The 22,099-nt window shown below is 52.5% G+C and overlaps 1 protein-coding gene across 5 annotated transcripts; it reads left to right on the top strand.

Annotated features, from left to right (window-relative positions):
* The first annotated feature begins 772 nt into the window (after window positions 1-772).
* On the top strand, window positions 773-21,576 carry WSCD2 (WSC domain sialate O sulfotransferase 2). 5 transcript variants are annotated; one of them, XM_087912987.1, is made up of 10 exons: window positions 773-1,349; window positions 4,179-4,710; window positions 10,608-11,448; window positions 14,825-14,939; window positions 16,089-16,273; window positions 16,459-16,580; window positions 16,758-16,932; window positions 17,637-17,801; window positions 19,555-19,755; window positions 20,604-21,576. In XM_087912987.1, the coding sequence occupies exons 3-10, from the start codon at window positions 11,070-11,072 to the stop codon at window positions 20,954-20,956; spliced, it is 1,695 nt and encodes a 564-aa protein (XP_087769113.1). In that variant the 5' UTR covers window positions 773-1,349; window positions 4,179-4,710; window positions 10,608-11,069; the 3' UTR covers window positions 20,957-21,576. The 5 variants fall into 5 exon arrangements, with proteins under 5 accessions (XP_087769113.1, XP_026575195.1, XP_087769114.1 ...); XM_026719410.2 differs by lacking the exon at window positions 4,179-4,710; XM_087912988.1 differs by lacking the exon at window positions 4,179-4,710 and having other exon boundaries at window positions 774-1,349; window positions 10,608-11,379.
* The last annotated feature ends 523 nt before the right edge of the window (window positions 21,577-22,099 follow it).

Below are 22,099 nucleotides of genomic sequence, written 5' to 3'. Positions count from 1 at the left end.
GAAACATCTGGCTTGCTTTCCTCAAAGAGCCGATCGATTCATTAAGTCTAATTTGTAGAACCTTAAGGTCTCTGTCCTTCTTCACAGCATACAAGGTGCAGAATTCGGGCTTGTAACGAAGGGGAGCTGAGCTCCTGGAAGCATTTTCCCAAAATAAACCTTCTCGGTGGGACGTTCTCCAGGTCAGGGGTCTCCAACCTTGGCAACTTTAAACCTGGAAGACTTCCACTCCCAGAATTCTGGGAGTGGAAGTCCTCCAGGCTTAAATGGAATGGAATGGAATGGAATGGAATAGAATAGAATAGAATAGAATAGAATAGAATAGAATAGAATAGAATAGAATAGAATAGAATAGCTTTGTTGTCATTGCATTCCACGAACACAAGGAGATTTGAAAGCTGCTCCAGCACAGTGGCCCCAAGCACCACACCGCAAGTTGCCAAGGTTGGAGACGGCTGCTCCAGAGGTTCTGGGGTCTCCCCCTCAGTGTGTCTCTGTTCCCGACCGGCATGGACCTCCCGAGCTCACCTCTCGGCTCTCTCTCATCCTCGTCTGCGCCTCTCCTTTTGCGAGCCTTCCTCCTCCCCCCCTTCTCTTCCCCCATCTCTCCGAGCCTCCTGCACCAGACCAGCTCTGTGCCTTCCTTTCCCCCGCTGGCTGAAAGCCCTGGGCAAGGGGAAAGGCGTCGGGTTGCCTCTCGAGGCTTTTGCTCCGCGGGCTGCTTTTCCCAGCCTCTCCTCCCCCCCACCGGAACCCCCCCACCCCCGCTGCAACCTCCCTGGGGGGACGGAGCCTCTCCTCCGGCAGCTCCTTGCAAAAAGCCTCCGCAGCGAAGGGGTTAAGCAGGAGGCAGCGCTGGAGGCTGGCGGGCGGGCGAGCGAGCGAGCGGAGCTCAGTTGGGGCTTCGGCAGAGGCAGGGAGGGAGGGAAGCCGAGGCTCCCGGTGGAAACGGGCGCGGAGTGAGGGGAGCCCCCGCGACCCGCCACCGGCGGGCTCTCCTCTCCAGCCTGGAGAGTCCCGCAAGGCCAAGGGCTCCCCCCTCCCGCGGCCACGCCAGCATGTGAGCCCCGCCGCCGACGGAGCCAGCCTGCCATGACGGGGGCTTTCGCCTCTGCCTCCCCCCCGAAAGCGCTGCATCCTCCGAGTTGCACGGTCGGCGGCTCCACCTGCCTGCAGCCCGCCAGCTTCGGGGAAGACCCTCCCAGACTCCCCAGGCGGCTTCTCCTCCTCTGAAGGACCCGGCACTTCCAGGGGGACTCCCCGAGGAGCCTGGAGGGGCCCTCGGAAGCTGCCAAGAGGAGGGGAGGATTTGACCTCCGATGACCTCAGAAAGGTGACTCTTCTCCCAGGTAGGAAGCTCAGGTAGCACCCCAGGCCTTTTGATTGCTGGGTTCACCTAGGAGAGGCGGGGGGGGGTCCCTCGTGGGGCCATGCAAAGTTTCGCTCTGGGTCTGGCAAAGAGGACCGGGGTCTTGTCACATCTCCCCTTCCCCTTTTTAGGTCCATGGGGCAAAAGAGCCTCCCTCCCTCCCTCAGCCAGCCAGTGGGCCTTTTCTCTAGGGTGGGGGTGAAGTGTTCCCTCAATCTCCCTTTTTCCAGACCCTCCTCCAGTCTCCTTTAGGAGAGAGAGAGGAGAGGGAGGGTGGGAGGGAGGGAAGAGAGAGAGAAAGAGAAGAGAGAGACAGAAGAGAGAGGGAGGAAGAGAGAAAGGGAGAGAAAGAGGGGTCCTGGGAAAGACACTGGCTCCTCATGCTTTGGGACAGACTCCTGCTGGGGTTGCAAGGGGGATTTTTTGCTTTTGTGCAGAGGGAAGGGAGACCTTAATTCCTACACACACACACACACACACACACACACACACACACACAACTTCTGGGGATGTGAGAAGGAAGGGAGCCCTTCACAACCCAGAACAAGACAGGGCAGTTTGCCTAAAGCTGGTTGCTTGGCTGTTATCTCCTGAAATCTGGGATTGATTACCCGTTAATGACCTTTCAGCATCCTCTTGACTCAGAGCTGGGGAAGGGGGGAGGGGGGGCTTATGGGATGGGGGATTCGGCCCACATTTTGGAGGCAGGTTGTTGGGGAAGGAGGCAGAGAGGCCGCCCTGTGGCTGCAGTTGTAACCATGATGGCATTCCGATCGTGGCATTCAAGGCCAAGTAGCCCCAAGGCGGGGGGAATCAGGACATCAAAGGCCGCGTGTGAAAGCTTGAAATACTTTAAAACAGAGAAGAGGCTTCCTGAAAAATGGGGCAGCATCTTCGGAAACGAGCAAGAGACCAAAGGAAACAAATTCCAAGTTGTTTCCAATTTGGGACCCTGTCCCAAAGCATGAAGAGCCAGTGTCTTTCCTAGGACCTCTCCTTCTCTCCCTTTCTCTTCCTTTCTCTCTCTCTCCCTCCCTCTCTCTTCCTTCTCTCTCTCTCCTCCCAACAAATTGGAATTTGTTTCAAAAGAGATTTTCTTAAAAATTCCATGAGGGACTTAGTTGGATGGTGGCATCTTAAGGAAGGAACAGGGTGGATCAACTCCCTGGAGCTGTGGACACTGAAGGAGAAGAGCAAACTCCTTCCTTCCTTCCTTCCTTCCTTCCTTCCTTCCTTCCTTCCTTCCTTCCATCCATCCATCCATCCTCGTAAAGCTGAAGAAAAATCAAGTAAGTCAGGGCCATGCCAGAGGTCACAGTTTAGCCACACATTGGTGCCTCAATGCACATCAGATGTTTTCCTGGAGAGCTAAACGAGCATTGGAGGTCGAGAGTGCCAAGCACTCTTCCAATCCCTTGGGCTGTTGGACAACATCTGGGGCGAGAGTGTGTCCCACCGGGACAGATGTGCTAGGTGTGTGAATGTGGGGAGAAGATGCTCCTTGGAAGACCTGGGGCTGGGATACGTCTGGAGGCCTTCCATGCAGGGAAGACATTTGGGCATGGAGAGCTGGAGAGAACTTCAGGGCAAATGGGTCCATCATCTCAGCTTCCCTGGCTGCGTTTTTGACATCGGTGGGTGACAGACAGATTCTGCACCCAGCACCCCATTGGAAGATCAGCTCCAAAGCTGGAGTTGGACCAAAGGGCTTATCCAGATGGGCTGAGGTCCAGCAAGGCTGAGCTGGGGGAGGAACCGATGGGTGGGATATGAGTGGCCACGTCCACGTCGCTTCGAGTCGGCCAATTACGTGGCTGTGGCTTGGGTGGAAAGGGACAGGTGGAACAGGAGGTCCCATGGCTTCTTCATCCACACGTGGGGTCCTGGAGAGATCTGTACCCCCAAACTGCATGTGAGAAGAAGCCCAGGTGGGCTTCTGGAAATGCCCTAATAGGCCCCCGTGGCAGGCAGGAAGGACAGCCGGTCCCTTTGGGATTAACCTGACCTGTTCTAACTTCTAATCTATAGAGGCCACGTGTCACCCGCTGGAAGAGGAAGAGGTCATTGTATCAGTTACTAGCAAATGGGATGGAGCGGCTCTGATCCCTTCTCTCGCTCATCTGCCTCCTGCCCACCCCCCAGTCTAGCAGCTGGTTCATTTTTTAAAGTGCATCCGTCACAGGCAGCATCCAGGGTGTTTTTTTTTATTTCTGTTTTAAACACCTCCCTTTCCTCACCTGTTTGTTCACTCATCCTTTTCAAAGGGCTTTCTCTCTCCCTCCCTCTCCCTCTCCCCCCTCCCCAATTACAAAAGCAGTTTGAGGATAGTGGTGGAAGAGAGGAGGAGCAGGCAATGGGCATCTCTGAGGATAACTGCACTGCAGCAGGAGGAAGCACCTGGGGCCAGTCCACCAGGGCCTTCCCTTAAATGGCGGGACTTCAACCACTACCATCCCCAAGCAGCAGGCAACAGGCAGGCCCGCCCCGCAGCCCTGCAGCCGCTCTTAGGAAGGCAACCCTGCCTGTTGGGGCAGAAGGAAGTGGATGTGCGTTGACAAGGAGTCAGGGCAGCTCAGGGTGGCTTTTTCCCCCTGTTTTACATTCCTTGTATCTTCAGATTGGGCTAAGTGTAGCCTTTGGCAGGAGAGATTGGGACTCTTTGGGGGAGCTTCAGTTGGCATCTAGGACCACCTGCTTGGAGGCCTCGCTTGGCTTCCATCGTGGTCGTCAAAGGCCTTGCTCTGTGTGGATTTAGCACCCTTTCCGAAAAAGAGCCAGGATGACCTAGGAGGCGCATTCTCCTTCTCAGGTGGTTTGGATCCAGGAGAGGATGGAGTTGTGGACCAAAGCTGAAGATGACTTGGAGAAGGTCTTTGGAAACCCAGCTGGAGATGCAGGCACCATTGCTGAGAGCCCTTCCCACCAGTCTTGGGGACAAATTCTCAAGGGATGACGAGTCTGTCGTGGGACCAACGTCTTCCTTTGGTCTGCCCCAAAAGTGCCACCAAGGAAAACCAGCTGACGCCACTCTCCCAAATTAGGAAAGGGAGAACAAATGTCTCTTTTTAGTTCCTCCAACATATGTTCATAATTTTAATTTGCTCGCCTCATCCGCCCTGGCCGCACGCATGTTCCAGAGTCTCTTCCCCTGCAGACCTTCCAGCTTTTCTTTGACGGTTGAACTCAGCCGGAGAAGACAAGCCTGTAACTGAAGAGAGAAATGTTGGACAATCATCTCTGGAGAGCGTTCTCAGCCTGGTTACTGAACAAGCCCATTATCTGAGCTTGCAAGAGATGCTTAAATACAGCTAACTTGGATACTTGATGCGTGCCAGACCAAGGTTGGTGTGTTGTGCCAAGGCATTCCCAAGGATTGGGTGCTGTTTTGCGTCTAGCATGTAAATGAATTGTGGGAAAAGGCGTTTTGTAGACCAGAGACGCCCTTCAAGCAACTGATGGGTTCCTTATGGACTCTTGTTGAATGTGGCTTGTGCACATAGGTTGTGCGTGTGTGTGTGTGTGTGTGTCTTTGGGCCTCGTTTCTTCTTCTCCGAAACCATTCCTCAGAATAACAGCTCCCTTCTCTTTTGTGGTGGAACAATTTTCTTGCTTTTTTCTCTCGATGGTCTTCAGATTCTAAAACAGCGGTGGAACAAAAAACCCTCTCTTCCTCTTTACCATGTTTCATCCAGCTTTAAGGGAAGAAGGCCAAACAACATTACAGGCTAATATTTGCTTTGCATTTCCCCACCCCCCCTGTTTTATTTTTAAAAGAATCTTAAAACAAGAAAAATAAAAATTAAGAAGACTGCAAGCCTCGGTTATGGCTTTTGTGACAGAACAGCCATAACCACCCAGAGGGAAATTAGGAACAGACTCAGCCTGGGATGGATCCTGTGGTCCCACCACCTCTGGCTGCCTGCTTCCAGAAGGGCCCTCATTCCCCGTCTCGGCTGACGCATTTCGGCGTCTGTCGAAAAACAGCTGCTCCTTTGGGTGGATGGCATCTTTTTTTTTTAAAGCGAGAGAAATACAATCACCTTGATCTCATCCCTTAAAAACAACAACATGACAATCTGTAGCGACGCCGAATGCATTAAATTTGCATCAAGGCAAGTCACAATTAATTAGAGGCCTGATTAATACTGGATGCGTGCGCTTTCCTTCCTGTGCAAACGTAGTGAAAGTTGGCAGCCTTCTAATAACCGGTCTGGGTGTGGGTCGCTTTTCCTTCAAATTTATTTGTTTATTTTGGTCACCTTCCTTCTCATTTTCGCGTGTTGAGAAATCCCGCTCAGAGGGGAGCAATTTTAATTTTTGTATGAAGGCTGTCGCAGTGGCTTTAAAGGGGGACAGGCCAGGGTGGGGTTAAGAGTACATTTCCAACACCCCCCTCCCCCAGTGGCCTGTTCTCCATCATTCAGAGCCCCCGCAAAGAAACCCAAGTTTGGCCAGAGTTTATGGAAAGGTTCGGCTGAGTCAGGAAATAAGTTGGCAAGGCTGGCATGAGGGTTCTCCACTGAGCCAGGGCGGGGGAGATGGCCTTCGACATTCATCTCTCATGCCCTCTGCCTAGGATTGTGGGAGTTGCATTGAGTAATCTGGAAGGCACCAGGTTGCCTAGGATTAAAGTGTATTTAAAATGCAAAATCCATAGTTTTCTAATGAGAGTGAATCCCGATTGCGTAATCCGAGTCCCCCACCCTTCTCCTTGCTGGTGCCTTTTGCAATGCCGGGAGTATCTGGCAAGGCTGCCACCTTCAGGGCTTGGTGGAGCCGCCTCCAGACTCCCTTGCCTAAAGTAGACTATATCCCCGGAGTTGGAGCAAGTTCCTCCTTCGGTCTGTGAACAAAAGCTGAGCTGGCCGCTTAGCCGGGCTTTGGCCTTGAAGCAAAATCCCTTTTGTTGGCTGTTCAGTGCTGCTGATATATCACTTTACAAAGGGAAGAAAGTGGCTTTCTTAGGCAGTCTGGGGTCTCCAGTTACCACCTGGGTCAGGTGTCCCCCAAAGAAACCCCAGAACTGACTTCCCGTCTCCCCCGGGGTAGATTCCTTCCTTGAATGAAGGAAACTCAACTCTTCTCCAGGTTTTTCTCTGTATTCTCAAACGTCTCTTTGCTTGTTTTCAAAACTTGGTCACCAGTGCTTTGCTTTTTCACTAACTGTCTCCATCCTAACGTGTTCAAACGTTGGGTTTTGAGGGAGAATTCCTATCTTTGCGGGGTGAACCAGCCAGGGCGATGATGGGTAGGCAAAGCAGAAGGCAGAGAAGGCCAACCCTTGTAGATGTCAACCTTCTGCACCATCTCCTGGTCCTACGGCTCACCTCTTGGCTTGTGGCCATTTCATCTGGGGGGCCAAGAGGTCTCATAGTTTTTGGGAGGGCAGTCCTCCAACCCTTGGACCCCTGAGGATTGTGACCTTGGCCGGCTCCCTCCTGGGAATGACCTGATCTGTAGCCCCAGGCAGCAGTTCAGCGGAGAACTTCATTGACCACCAGGGGTTGGGCTTCTCTTAAGAGCTTCTACCGGTTGCAATTTCCCATATGAAGAAAACTTAAGATATGGGGCAGAGGGGAGAAACCCCTAGTAAACCAGGGGAATAGCGAAACGACAATCTTGGGGCGTTTTCCAGCTTTGCTGTCAGGAGCAACCGTGGCGGTGCCATAGCTCCATTCTGGGTTGAGTTCGTCTCGACCGTCTTTATCTTTTCTTGGCTCGCCTCATCTTCCCGGCCTTTCCTGAACTCGTAACTTTTCTCAGGCTCTGTGGATTCTTCTCGGGACGCTTCTGGAAAGCTCCGCTTTCTTTCAGAGAGAAAGGCCGTCCCTGCCCACGTTTGAAGAGTCTGCTGAATATGCAGGAATGCCAGGCTGGGCCAGAGGAAGGGGGGAGGAGAATGAATGCCACCCTTCAGCTGATGGGGGGGTGGGCATCAGTTTTGGGCGATTGGCAGGTGGTTCTCCATCCTTGCAGTAATTTTCCAACTCCTCCTCCTCCTCCTCCTCCTCGGCTGGGAACTGTAGCTACAATGGAGACATTGTCTTTGCTCAATTGCGGTTCTCTTCTTTTCTTTCTCTCATCCCAAGGAATCTGGGGTTTCCACAGACGTTGGGTAGCATTTGGGCACACTTTGAAGGAGAAAAAAAAAAAAAGCTACCGCCGCTCCGAAGGGAAGCCAAGCTTGTGACACTGTTCGCTGGTAAGAGAGCAATTGAGGGACCTGAATAATTTAGTGTCCCTTGGGTTCCCTTGTCCGCTTATTGCGACTTTACAAAACTGACCCATTAAAACCCGCTGAGGTAGAGCGATGCAGGAAAGGGCCAGGCCTGGGCACATTATCCGGGGTTATTGTTTGAATTTTTCCTCTCTGCTCTGTAGAGGCAACCTCCAGGTTGAGAGGCTGGCATAACTGTTGGCAGCGCATCTTTTACTTCCAAAGCAAGAACAGCAGAAGGCAAGAGAAGCGTTTTACTTTTCGGCCCACAATGCCCTTGATATGCCCCCAGTGTTCGGGTCTGCCTTGCACCGGTTTCCTTTCAGCCTCTCCTGGGTCGAGCTCCTGCAGCCCCTCCCTCAGGTGGCGGGAAGGCTTCCAGGCCTCACGTAAATCACTTCCTGAGAAGCTCCCCAGGTTCTTACGGCCACTGTTACGAAAGCTTATCCGGGGGGGTGTCCTTGACTTACGACCACAACTGAGCCCAACATTTCTGTCGTTAAGTGAGGCAGTGGAGTGACCTTTGCCCCATTTTACAACCTTTCCTGCCCCCGCTGTTAAGTGAATCCCTACTGAGCCGAAAGGAGGGAGAAAGAGGGTCTTTCGATGGCCGGCAGGCGGCGGATCAGTGATGGTGCTTCTGCTGCCTGTGGGGTGGGTGGGTGAGGGGTCCTGCCTGGCCTGCAGGCAGAGGAAGCGGTTGGCTTGCCTGACGTGGTTCTCAACCACGCTTTCCCTCGTGGGCACTGCGGAGAGAAAGCAAACCAGGTTAAGAGCAGCCGGAAGCCGTACGGAGACCCCAGTCGAGGCTCACAATGACTGCAACGGAGGCAGTGAGGCAAGGGCCTCTGTTGAGCAGCGGGATCCCCAAGGAAGGAGGGTCCCTCGTCTCTCCAGGAGACAACACAAAAAGCCCACCCAAGCGATTCTGAAGAGGAGCTTTATACTAGGCCGGTGCAATGAAGTGGGGTGGGGGGCGGATTGCTCGGCGAGGCTTTCTCCCACTTCCGCCCAACGTAAGCTGAGCCGTTTCTTTTGCTGCAGCCCTGGCCTTTCCCGAGGCCCCCCTGCCTGTCTCACACACAACTCTGGGAGACTCAACAGCCTGGTCAGAAATAAAGCCCTCCCCTCCCTCGTTTCCTCCAAGTAGGGAGGGGCCGGACCCCCGGGAGAAGAGCCCTCCTGACTCCTTGCCCGGTGGAGTGAGGAACAGGCATGGCACGGTTGAGAGAGAGATCTTGATCTGGACCGGGCACGAGATTGATAACAAGGCTTCCGAATTTCACACCCACCCCACCCCGCTCCAGACGGCAGAAGACAATGGTTTGGAAGGGTGCAGCAAGCGGGGAAGGAGGGATTGTAAAGCAGAGCCGAGCCGAGGTCCCCAAGGAGTCTGCCGTTTGGAAGAAAAGAAAAGGAAGAAAGCTTGTTTAAAAAGCCTCATTTCTCTTTCTTTCGAATCGCTCCCGTTCCCTGGAACCACAGAAGGTTTCCCCCCTCCGTTGATTGCTATAAACTTCACGCTTCAGAGGCAAAGACGTGTTTGGATAGTTAGACGAGGAAGCAGAATTAAAACATTTATTTATACTCCACGCCGTCTGCCCCAGTGTTATTTTTTACTTAATCATCTCAAGACAGATGGTAGGAACATTAGAGTCCATTAAATTAATGGCGTTCATTCTTCCTCATTTATTCGCTCCTTCCTTATTCCTGGGTTGTTGTTTTTTTTGGTCATGGTTTCCTTCGCCTCCACTTGCAGGGGAGACCTGAACGCAGCTCCGAGAGCAGAGGGAGACCCTGCAATGCAGCCGCGGCTGTGGCTCTCCCTGAAACCGAAGAAAGCAAGCGATAGCCCCGAGTTTGTCCCCGTGAGGAGGCCTTGCCTCTCGGACGGGCTCCTTGCAGCCTCCCTCTGGTTGTCGGAGGACAGGGGCCTCTTCGAGGGAGCCCAGGATGACTTTAGGCCCTTAAGAGGAGCCAGGGCAAGGAGGATGGGTCATGGGGGTGGAAATAGCCCAGCCTCTTTTGCCTTGGCACAGGGTGGTCCCAGGGAAAGATTGTGGAGGTCAGGGCGATGGCGACGTAATTGGGCAGTGGAGGATGGGCAATGTTGTCCAAACAGGTTTGTCAGCCTTCAAGATTGTCTCCCTTTGCTTTGCATCTTCCGGCTGTCGTAAGTCACGGGGGGGAGGAGGGGGGGGACGTGGTTATGGGAAGCGAAGTTATGGAGGTTTTTACAAAACAGAACTGTATAAGTTGAGGGGTGGCGGAGTTTCTTGCTTAGGTTTCTATCCTATGCTATGCGCAGCTGCAACTCTTTATCAAAATATGTCAGGGTCAACGGACAGAGGCCTCATCACCACCTGGAGATGCCCACATGATGCGGTACACAACTTTTAATTGGATGAGCCAATGGAACGATTGGGGGTGGGAACGTTGCCATCCCTTTGTATACGTGATTTACACGCCCATTTTCTCAGATTCAGAATTCTTTTGTTGCTTCCACTTGATTTCCAGTGAAAGATATCTTTTCTCTAATTAATGGAGTCTTAAGTATTTCTTTCTTGGATTTTGAATGGAGCACCAACTGACATTGTTCTTGCTTTCTGAAACCTCCCTTGGCTGGGAAGGAGCTATGGAGCAGCATTTGTCAACCTTGGCCCCTTTAAGATGTGTGGACTTCAACTCCCAGAATCCCCCAGCCAGCCATGCTTGCAGTTGGCCCCAGTAGCCAATCAGAGGTGTCCATGTAATGATGTCATAAAGGTCCTCCCACCCGGTTTTGCAGCCCTTACTCTGAGACCGACTTTTGTGAAATGCCAGCCAGGATCTGGAGTCCCTCCTGGGTTATGTTAACTCTCCTAAAAACTGGGAAAGAGAATGGAAACTGTAGGGAAACGGCCCCCTTCCCGATCTCCAGAGACAAGCAGGGTTTAAAGTCATGATGGAGGGAGCTCCTTTAGTGCCTACCTCAAAGAGAAATGTCTTCGCTGTCTTAATATCTTTTCTATTGATTTCTAGGTTCAATTTTCTGTGACAATGAATGGCAGTTGGTTCAGCTGCGTTCCTGGACATTATTGGATAACTCAAAGCCCCTTGGAAGCACCTTCTCTTTGGTGAACGTTGGTGAACGTCCCTTCCAAGGCCACGGCGGCAACTCCTGATCCCCAAGTTGACCATGATACCTTCATCATTGGCTGCTCTGAAGACCAAGAACTCCTAGTCCGAAGATCCAGGTCCTTTGTTTGAAGCAACTCTGCAACCTTCTCCTTTTGAATCAAAGCATGGACAGGAGCGTCATAGCTGGGCTTGATTTATTGAGGGGAGGGCACTGAGGGCCCAGTCGTGGCCCCAGATTCGTGGCCCCAGGTCTGTGGCCCCTTAGACAGCAGACAGCGGTTCCTCCTTTCAGAAGGGTGTTTCCCAAGTGGGGTTTGCTCGTTTCTCCACCCGGACCCTGTGAAAATCCGTAATGACGCTGGCATGGCCAAGCTCTGGCTGAAATTCCAAAGGTACTTTCGGCGGAAACCCATCCGTTTCTTCACCTTGATCGCGCTCTACCTGACGGCTGGCAGCCTGGTCTTCCTCCATGCTGGCTTCAGTGGGGAGACGAGGGTCCCGGGGGCCGGCCCCAGGCCCAGCAATGGTGCCGCAGGAGGGACCGATGCTCAGTTGTTGGGGACGCTGCCGCTCAGCAGGGAAGCTGGAGCGATGCCGGAGTCTCTGGCCTTGGCCCGGCGGTACGGCACTTGGTTCAAGAGCCCCCCAAAGGACGCCGCCGGGAGGAGCAGAGGTGATTATGGGGAGACCTGGACTGGAGTGCTCAGGGGGAGGAGAGCTCACGAGAAGGAGGAAGACAGAGGTAACGGTCCTTTGGGCAAGACGTTGGTTCAGGATCAGTGGGGAATAGCATGCAGGGAACGGGAGTTAAAACCTGGTTTTTATCTTCTAAGAATTCTCCCAAGAACTCGTTACAACAAGGTTCGTTTGGCTGCTATGTCGGGTTTTTGAAATCGAGTTCTATTATGTTCCTGATGTCCCCCTTATCTATATCAACCGGGTGGTTTTACTGGCAGCGTTGGGGGGGCAGGAACTAAACTAGTCATCCCTTATTCTTGATAATCTGCTGCCGCTGTCAAAATAAATGAATTATTTGCTTGCTGTCCACCAAAGGATGGCTTAATCATTTCATCCGGAATTTTACCTCCTTCTGAAATCAGACGGATTTCGAGCTGCTCCCCTCGACCTCCATCTTAAAGATGGGAACAACATTTGGACATTTTCATTGTCTCAATTCCTCATCTATTCCCACCAGAGTCTCCTAAGATTGCAGCCAGCAGGTAGAAGTAATCCGTCTAAATGATTAATCTTTCTCTCTCTCTCTGTTTTTTTTTTTTTTTAATATACTTCAAAGAACGTAGTAACTTTATTTCCAGGAAAATAAAAGCAAAGCACTTGGTTTGGCTTGGCCAAGACAGCTCCCTGTTAGGAAGGGGAGGAATAATCACTGCATCCGCTCCCCAATCCAAGAAATATAGTCAATAAGGAAACATTGAGGCTGAGACAAAACATTTCTTCCGCAGGAAAGACCAGAAAAAGAGCCAGAGATTCTGAGGTTCACGAAGCTCTTCGGAAAGGTGGAGTCAGAGTGGAGCGGCTGGCCCAGTCTGGGAGATTTCCAGTTTCACCAGCTCCCCTTTGCAGGCTGCCTGTTGGGCATCCTCTGTGGCCTCAGGGCAGTTCAACCTCTCCCTCACTTCCTCCCTCTGAGAAGCTGCTCACCTGGGGGACAGTCGTCTCCTAAAATTGAAAGGCCTCCCTCCCTCCCTCCCTCTCTCCATATCCACACCGTAATTGAATTTCTAAAGAGTTAGTGCCTCATTTTAAGCGTTTAAAACGGGTCCCCAACCTTGGCAACTTTAAGACTTGTGGACTGAAGTCCACAAGTCTTAAAGTTGCCAAGGTTGGAGACTTCTGGTTTAAAACTACCTCGCCTGGGCCGAGGGACAGATCCAGAGCCAAAGGATCATTCCTCCTTCCTGGCACGGAGGCAGGAAGGTGCTTCAGGGTCAAGATTGCCGAAAGCAGCCTCCCTCAGCTGCCGCCTTTTATTTATGACTTTTATTTTTTTATTCAGTGGATGGTCTGTCCATCTCACACTTCCAGGCAATTCTGGGCAGCTTACCACTGAAACCATGAATATAAAAAAATAAGAAGAAGCATTAAGTGCAGAGATAAACAGCCCACGAGAAGGTTGGTACCGGGGTAGCATCATCTCCGTTAGTCCACCGGCCATGCCCAACACAGAGGGACCCAACTGAACCCCGAGGCCAACTGGGAGAGCCTGATTTTAACGCCCTTCCGGCAAGATCTCGGCTGGCGAGAGAATCCCAACCGGGGGACCACAGCAGAAAAGGCTCCCTTCGCAGACCCTGCATAGCAGATTCCTGACCCAAAGTCCTTTCGCTCTGGCAGTTCTTCCAAAGGAGCACCTGGATTTTGGCTTCCTGGTGGCTTCTTGGCCTTGGCTAGGGTGTTTCTCCCCCCCCTCCCCCCCCCCAGCGAATGGCAGGGAGGAGGTGGGCCCGTTCTGGAAACCCGTTCAGCCAGGCTCATTAGTCTAATTTGATTTGACATTCCGAGAATTTCTAGCAGATGGCGAGGGAGATCCGATTGCCACCGACGATGGCAGCCTGGCTTGGCAGGCGCAGCCATATGCAATGTACCCCCCACTCTTAACTTCTGGGAGGGCAGCTCTTTGCTCTGGCTGTCAGGGAGGGAAATCATCGGAGCCAACTTGGGGGGGGGGCTGTCCTGGACACGATCCATCCTCCCTCCCTTGGCTGATGCTCCACTGAGGGCAAGAGCAGAGCGGGGAGGGGTCCATTCGGGTCCCCTGCGCCCATCTCACCCCACCACTCCTTTTCTCCAGCCAGAAGCCCCCTCTGGACCAGGGCAGGGGCCCCAGCAGACCAGCCCTTTGAAAAACCCCATGAACAGGAGTGTGTGTGTGTGTGTGTGTGTGTGGCGGGGGCACTTGGGGGATTTTCTCCAAGACTGAATTGGAAGGACTTTGCTATCAATTGTCAACCTCTTTCTCCTCCCTTCTAAACCTCCTGCACCCCAAATTCAGTGACAGGATTTGGGGCGTGGCTATGTCCCCCCAAAAGTCAGTTTCTCCCGAAAGCTAAAGCCAAAGGACAGGACGTTTCAGGCCTTAACTTTCCTCTCAGGTGTCACCTGTTGCACAAGGGTGCTTTGTTGCACACTCAGCCAGATGTTCAGACTGGGTTTGGCATTTCTACGCGCCTGTTGAGTCCTTCCCCAGGACCTGGGAGAGGCAGATATGGAGGTTTGAGGGTGTTGAAGGCATCGTTGTAGGATGTCAGCTGCTCCCAGTAAGGCAGCCTTTTGCAATTGACTGAGGGTGGATTTTGTCAATGCCGATGGGTGTTTACTATAAAGCCAGATTGTTATGGGCCTTAGAATCAGAGTTTGCCTCGTTAGCACATTGAAAAGCCGAGGAGGGAAATGAGCTCAAATCATTGGCTGGCTGTGCCAGGACCCTGCTGGCTGGGGATGATGGGAGTGGTAGTTCAGCACCTCAGTCCCGTTCAGATGGATCACTGGGCTAACTTCAGCCTTGGTCTCCTTTCAGATCCAAGGAAAGGGCAGAGCTGTAACCTTTGGGGAGTTGAGGCAACCTCCCCAGCTGGGTGAGTGGCAAACGGAAAGCCGAAGGTGGCTGGCAGTGCCACCCCTTTCTTCCCCTTGCCATGCCAGAAGGAGGCACTCCCAGCAGGTCTCCTTGCACCAACCCTGGTCTTGTAAATCGAAAGAGCCATCGGTATGCAGCGGAACGTGCTTTGAATTCACATCCAGGCACTAGCAAAGCTGGCTTGTCACTCTGATGGATGGTTCTCTGGACAAGCAGTGCAAATTTTGGGGGGAGGAGGAGGGAGGCCGTGCGGTGGTTAGAGAATCCTGCTAGGAAAAGCAGCCTCTGGAAGGGATCTCGTAGGTCTCACAAGAATTTTTTAAAATGCAGAATCTGAAAAAACCCATGGAGATTCTCCCCAGGCCAAGTTAGTGCTGAGAATTGTCACTCTGGATAATCCCGCTATCCCCGTCTTTCCCAGGACTCCCTGGGTCAAGATCTGGAGTGCGCCTTGTCCCTCTCTTGAAGCGGATTCTTCCTTCCCAAGGGCGGATGCTAACACGTCTTCTCCTTTAACCAGCAAAATACATCGGCTGTTATGTTGACAACACTCACCAGAGAGCCCTCCGCGGAGTGTCCTTCTTTGACTACAAAAAAATGACATTGTTCCGTTGCCAGGACAACTGCGCCGAACGGTAGGGTGGCAAACGGCACCAGGACTTCATTAACTCCAGGCATCGAGTGCGTTTCCTTCTTTGGGGGGATTGGCGATTTCAGGTTCTCCCTGGGACTATTTGCCATGAGGGCAGCTGGTCCAGGTCTTGTGCAGGGCCGAAGGCTGGACTCCTGTGGCAATGACTGCCAGGCATTTCAGGACCAGGGAGAGCTCCCGGGGAAGGCAGACGGTGATCCCTTCCAATAATTTATCCATTTTATCAATTGGAAGGAAGGTCTTGATGCCTCTTGGGTTACCTTGCGTTGAAGGGTTAGGGAGTGGGGAAGCGAGGGTCATGACACCAAATGGTTGGAGCCAAATCATGCTGAATTGAGGTTATCTGGGAGAGTGTTTTGTTGGGAGCCATTCAAAGAGGGAGGGAAGGAGGAAAAAAGAAATACTGGCCCTTACAGACCAAGAAGAACATTCTAGGTTGTCTTCTTCCCTAGAGAGCATCCATGAATTTTCTTCTCCTCCAATTTCTGGACCCACAAATACTTTTCAGTTCTGCTCTGGGGCAGGACTTCCTCCTCTGACTGCTACCTGCTGGAGATTTTCCCCTTAGTTATTGCTTCAAAAGACAACAGCAGTGGCAAAAGACACACCTCACTCCCCTCCACTCCCCCACACACACTATCACACAATCTAGCAGACTTGAAGTAATAGCGCTGTCTACACTCCATAGAGTGACGGTAACCGTTCCTCTTGGGAAATAGGTGTTTTTCTACCTGCCTGGAGTAAATCTTGTGATCAGGAGTAACACACCGAATCACGTTTCCCTCCCTGGCCCACTTGAGAGGAAGAGTAGAGACCACTTTTATTTTCTCTAGTTGACGAATTTATTCCTCGTCAAGCGAATGGTTGGGGCGGCAAACGATGAAATAGCGTTAAAGCTGAAAGGCGGTGGGACCCGTTCCCAGAAATCCACCCCTGGTTTCGTCCCTTTCTCCTGCCCAGTTGCTCAGAATTCCTCAAGGGGTTCAGCTAACCCAGTTAGTGTGCGAGGATGACACAGCCCACGGCGCTCATTCAGGACTTCAGCTGCTGTGCAGGGTTATTGTCCGGGGAGGGACGTCCGGCCTCTGCATCTGGAGGATGCCCACATTCAGGGTGCCTTCGTCTGTGGCAGGGGCTACCTCTACGCGGGGCTGGAGTTTGGGGCAGAATGCTACTGTGGACACAAGATCCTGGCCATGAATGTGAGCGACGCCGAGTGCAACATGGAGTGCAAAGGAGAAAAGAGCAGCTTTTGCGGGGGACCGAACCGGCTGTCCATCTACCGCCTGGAGCTGGCCCAGGAGTCCACCAGGAGGTGTGAGTGTGGCCTCCGTTTTTGAGGGCATTGGCCCAGCGTCGTCCTTTTGGTCAACTGGATGGGCGGAAGGAGGAAGGGTCTGGTGCCCAGAGCGTCCTTAGTGAGTCTGCCATGGCTTTTGGATCTCTCTCTCTCTCTCTCTCCGAATTCTGGCCAAGAAACCTCCTTCTGCTTCTCTCCCCAGATGGCAGTGCCGTCTTCCGTGGCTGTTTCCGCCGGCCAGAAAACCTCACCTTGGCTTTGTTGGCGAGCAGGCCCATGAGGAACATGTCTGTGAACCGATGCGTTGACTTCTGCACAGGAAAGGTGAGCAGAAGGGGGCTGCACAAGGGCGTGGCCCTTCCCCCTTCCCGTGTTGTGCATGAGAACGCCAGGATGTCTGCATCCGCCCTTCCCAATCGGCGGGCAGGAGCAGACCTGCGTCCCTCTCTGCTCCCGAAGCATTTGCCCCACGCCTAGCCGTGAATTCTCCCTCCCTCCCAGGAATACCCTCTTGCAGCTCTGGCTGGCACCTTCTGCCACTGCGGTTTCCCCACCACTCTTTTCTCCTTGCACGAACGAGAAGGAGAGCATCTTTGCGCCCAGAGATGCAACGGGGAGGAATTTGAAAGCTGCGGCACTTCAGACTATTTCATTGTATACCAGACCCAAGTGCAAGGTATCGGGGGCAGGGGAGGGGCTGGGTGGCTGGGCCTGGGGGCTGGGGGCATTCAGAAGACCTCCTGGGCACCCTGGCAGACTCCTGTTCCATCACCAAGGGGGTCTGGGGTCCCGGGTACACCGTGTCCACCACCTCTTGGAGCTCACCTTAATACCCTCGTCTCTGGTTATTAATTTGTAAAACCATAGCCTAGTCCCTGATCTGGGGTGGTGGGTGTTACGGACCCTCTAGTACAGGGGTCTCCAACCTTAGCAACTTTAAGCCTGGAGGACTTCAACTCCTGGAATCCCCCAGACAGCTGTCTGGGGGGATTCCGGGAGTTGAAGTCCTCCAGGCTTAAAGTTGCTAAGGTTGGAGACCCCTGCTCTAGTTCAGTATTTCTCAACGTTGGCCACTTCCCAGCTGACAATTTGAGTCTCGGCTTCCATGTAAAACCATGTGAAATAAATAAATACATTTTTAAAGCCAAGCGTCTTTTCTGGAAGCTCAATGAGATAGCTTCAAAGCCTTCTGCTCCAGAGCACGGCCTGTTGGCCTGGGGCAACCGAGAGTCCTCCAGGCCACCAGCATGAGTGGTCTGGGATGAGCCAGGGGTCTGGAAACTTCTTCTCTTTCCCCTGTGCCCTCCAGGACCCCATCAGCCCTCAGAAACACCTCCTTCATGACCTCACAGGGACCCTGTCTTGTTCTCTGCTTCACAGACAACCGATGTATGGACCGGAGATTTCTCACCGCTCGAGCCAAACAATTGGTCGCCCTTGCCAGCTTTCCCGGAGCGGGCAACACATGGGCACGGCATCTCATCGAGCTGGCCACGGGTTTCTATACGGGGAGTTATTATTTTGATGGCTCTCTTTATAATAAAGGTGATTGACATGGCTTCCTTGGGAGGCGGAATAGGTGTGGAATGGGGAGAGGGGGCCAGACTCACTCTGAGCCATTGGAGGAGAACTCAACCGAAAACCTCACTCAGCTATGAATTTGACCCTTTCTATCTCAGCAGCTTCCACCATGGAAGACCAACCAGTGTGTCCCCACAAAATCCAGGCGGTGAATGGAGTCTCTTCTCTAGTCTAAATCAGGGGTCCCCAATCTTGGCCAATTTAAGACTTGTGGACTCAACTCCTAGAGTTCCTCAGGACCTCTAGGAGTTGAAGTCCACAAGTCTTAAAGCAGCCAAGGTTGGAGACCCCTGGCCTAAATAGTGGGTCACTTTTTCTGCCCAACTTCTGGCTTTGCTCCAGCTACCTGGTAGAACATCTCCTAGGCCAGAGGTCTCCATCCTTGGCAAGTTTAGGACTTGTGGACTACAACTCCCAGAATTCCCCAGCCCAGAAATCCACAAGTTGCCAAGGCTGGAGGCCTCTGTCCTAGGCTACCCCGTTGGCATCCGGCCTCCCTTGTCAGGGAAGAACTCCAGACGGATCAAGGTCGTTTCTGGAAGACCGGAGCCTTGACCCCACCATTTCTTTCAAACTCTGCCCAACCCAGACAATTGGGGAATTCGCCTCTTCCGGCCATCGCTTTATCTTCTTCCATTCTTTCTTTTTCTCTCCTTCCCTCTGTTCCTTCCAAATTGCCAAGCCGGCTTCAGATCTTTTTCTTGGGATTTGCGGTTGCCTGGAGACCAAACCTTGGTAGTTCTTGCTCGTTACGGTTCTGAAAGATCCGTGGGAGAAAAAAGACAAACCGGTTAACCGCTTCTTAGAGAAAGCCCCACCAAGTCTTCAAGGGGAAGCTTGGTATCCCATGGAGAGCTCCGTTACTGATCCTCTCGCCGGGCAAAGGAGGTTTAACGACCTGAGATTGAACGATCCCACCGGGGGAAAACCACACGGGACCCTCCCATCTGTAAAGCATCTGTTAAGCTGCCTTGTGAGGAGGGAACGCAGAGAGGAAGGCCTGAAGCCAGCCTGCACGAGAAGTTGAAGAGTAAAGAACAGAGGAATAGAGTTGGAAGGGACCTCGGAGATCTTCTAGTCCAACCCCCTGGTCAAACAGGAGATCCTAGACCAGAGGTCCCCAAACTCGGCCACTTTAAAGACTGGTGGGCTTCAACTCCCAGGATTCTCCAGCCAGCATAGCTGACTCTCTTGCGATCCCTTCCTCTGCAATCTCTCTCCACTTTAGGAGATTAAGAGAGAGAGGAAAAAAGCAGGCGTGGCTGGCGGGGGAATTCTGGGAGTTGAAGTCCACCAGTCTTAAAGTGGCCAAGTTTGGGGGCCCTTGACCCAGACCATTTCAAACAAGCCATTGTCCCATCTCTTCTTGAAAACCTCCAGTGATGCAGTAAGAGAGAGAGACAGAGATACCTGCCACCTTTATCCTTATGTGGGGGGCCATTTTCATTTTAGGATCTCTTCCCGATTAGTTCCTATTTTAAATTATTCTTCAGCAGCCGGTCAAGGGGAAAGACCCTCCTGGCTTTAAATCATTCTCCATCCTGCCTTTTCCTTTCTCTGCCCCTTGCCCTGCCTTGCCTTCCCGGAATCAAGAGACCAGCTATAGAGTTGCCACACCCTTCCCGACATCCTTCCTTCCTTTCCCCATAGTTGCCGCTCACGGCTCACTCTTTCTTTCCCTCCCTCTCCCTCTCCCCCCTCCCCACGCTGCCCAAAGGGTTCAAAGGTGAGCGGGACCACTGGCGCAGCGGCCGGACGATCTGCATCAAAACGCACGAGAGTGGGCAGAAGGAGATCGAAGCCTTTGACGCGGCCATCCTGCTGGTTCGCAACCCCTTCAAAGCACTGATGGCGGAGTTCAACCGGAAGTACGGGGGTCACATCGGCTTTGCTTCTCACGCCCACTGGAAGGGCAAGGGTAGGTCTGCCCAGCTGGGATGCCCGTCCGAATCAGGCGTTTCATTAGGCAGCTCCACCACCTCCGCTGAACCTCAGGACCCAGAAGCTCCGATGCGAGGCCAGAGCTTCCAGAGAAGCTAGGCGGAGTTCAGGTTTCAGGAGAGCCACAGCTGACCGGGATAAGCCTCAATCTTCATCGATAGGGGTGCTCTGAGTGAGGGTCGTGTCTCAAAGAGGAGGGGTGGGGTGCCCATGTTTTGTGACAGGTATGGACCCTTTTAGTCCTAGGAGGTTTGGCCTCCAGCTTTCTACCTTCATGGTTCTTATAAGTCAGCTGTGCAGAATGGAAAGAACTGGGGAAGAAACCTGAACACACACACACACACACATATGTATATTACTTGGAACACTGACAATGTTATTCGCTAAGCCTTCCTTGGCTTAGAGATTAACACGGTCAGTGTTCTAAGTAATGCACCATAGAAAGCAGAACTCCGAGGCTGGCAAATCCCTCAAAAAACAGTTTTATTGGATGCACCATATCGGCACAACTGGTGAAAGCCAACTCTGAAAGTTCCCATGCCTTTCACCCAATGAAAAAGTAAAACTTTCCCCTTTCCCTCCAAGTCACTGGTCACGCTGTCCAAACCAGGTGCTGGCTGGTTGCTTGGTTACTTCACTCCTCCTCTGGCCAGCCCCCTGTGAGAATGTCCTTGGTTCCCACAGGAAAGCTTTATTGTTTGGGCTACCAAACCCCACCTGACTATTCCCGCCCCCCCCCTGTTGTGTGGCAACCCTGGAGCCTCCAAGGTGGCCTCGTCCAGGCCCACTTCAGGGTTGACCAATGTATTTTCTTCCTCCACTCAGAATGGCCGGAATTTGTCAAGAACTATGCTCCGTGGTGGGTGACGCACACCCTTGACTGGCTGAAATTTGGCAAGAAGGTCTTGGTGGTCCATTTTGAGGACCTCAAGCAGGATCTCTTCGTCCAGCTCAAGAGGATGGTCAGCCTGCTGGGCATCGCTGTTCACGAGGACCGCTTGCTGTGCGTCGAGGGCCAGAAGGACGGTAACTTTAAGCGCTCAGGGCTGAGGAAACTGGAGTATGACCCCTACACCCCAGAGATGAAGAAAATGATCAACGGCTACATCAAGACGGTGGACATGGCTCTGAAACTCAGGAACCTCACCGGTGTCCCCAGAGACTACTATCCCAGATGATGGAGATTTCTTGGGGCCGAGGGACCGATCTCTTTAGGAGGGGCAGATTGGCTCCCTCCTGGCCAAGAACCGTTTCCACCCAGGGGGTGGTGCAGGAGGACTCATCCTGCTGGGGCCTCGCTTTGAGAGGGCTCTCTTGCATGAGCAAAGGTGGCGAATGTCATGGTTGAGCGAAGATGTTTCGGCCAACCTGTCTCCAGAAAATGAGCTCCCTCGGTGGGAGATCTTTGCTGCTTCTGCTGCTGCTGCTACCCCCCCACCCCCCACCCCCCAAAGTTTTGTGTTCCTTCCCACCCAAGTAAGGTCGCTCTTCTCTTCCTTAGCCGGTTGCCTTCTCGAACCCAGTTTGAAACAAGCAATTTGGTTCAAAACCCCCACCGTGTGGTCGCCTCCCTTGGTTCTGCTGACCCCGGAAGACTCCTCTGTTTTTGAATCCTGGATCTTCAGAACCTGGTTTCCTCTCAAAGGCTGGTCAGGATAGATCAGCTGATCCCTGCTGAGCTTTGTGCTAGCAATATCATTTCTGCATCTTCCTTCCTTTCCACCTCAAAGCTGCTGGACTCCATCTGAACAATCCTCAGGTCAAATGCCGCCCATTAAACCAACCTTTTGTTAATATCTCCACGGCTGTAGCTGTGGGTCTTTTGTGGGATCCGGTGTCTGTGTCTGGGAGGATGGCACTATCTTGGGTATGAGGTGATGGATCCAGCCACAGGTAAAACCAAACACCTGTCTCTCCCTAATCTTATATTCATCAGCTAGTTGTATCTCTATCTTCCAGCTCCTGCTGAACTTCCAAGGAGCAGCTTTGCTATGATGACGCTCAAGTGAATTAGAATTTTATCTCATGTCATAAATAACAGAGATTCCAAATAGGACTTAGCCTACCTATGTCCCCTATCATCCACCACAGATACACACATACATACATACATACATACATACATACATACATACATGTATGTATCTGTGGTGGATGATAGGGGACATAGGTAGGCTAAGTCCTATTTGGAATAATCTCTCTACTTTTGTGTGCATAAAGGCAAAGATAGGCTGGGGGAAAAATCCCTTAGGTTGTTTTTCAGTTACCTAATGAGAACCAGCTACGTTTTGTGACCACCCAATGCTGAGCGGGAGCAAGGA

This window comes from Pseudonaja textilis, chromosome 15, assembly GCF_049901715.1.
Source record: "Pseudonaja textilis isolate UNSWEBS1 chromosome 15, rPseTex1.2, whole genome shotgun sequence".
NCBI lineage: Eukaryota > Metazoa > Chordata > Lepidosauria > Squamata > Elapidae > Pseudonaja > Pseudonaja textilis.
Note: the sequence above shows the minus strand (reverse complement) of the source record. Positions and strands in the feature narration are given on the sequence as shown.

Bases quoted from the DNA above. Each gene is read 5' to 3' on its own strand.
- WSCD2 (XM_026719410.2), top strand. From the start codon at position 11,070: ATGGCCAAGCTCTGGCTGAAATTCCAAAGGTACTTTCGGCGGAAACCC. The intron at 16,933-17,636 runs GTATCGGGGGCA...TCTGCTTCACAG, and splicing joins ATACCAGACCCAAGTGCAAG to ACAACCGATGTATGGACCGG. The intron at 17,802-19,554 runs GTGATTGACATG...CGCTGCCCAAAG, and splicing joins TGGCTCTCTTTATAATAAAG to GGTTCAAAGGTGAGCGGGAC.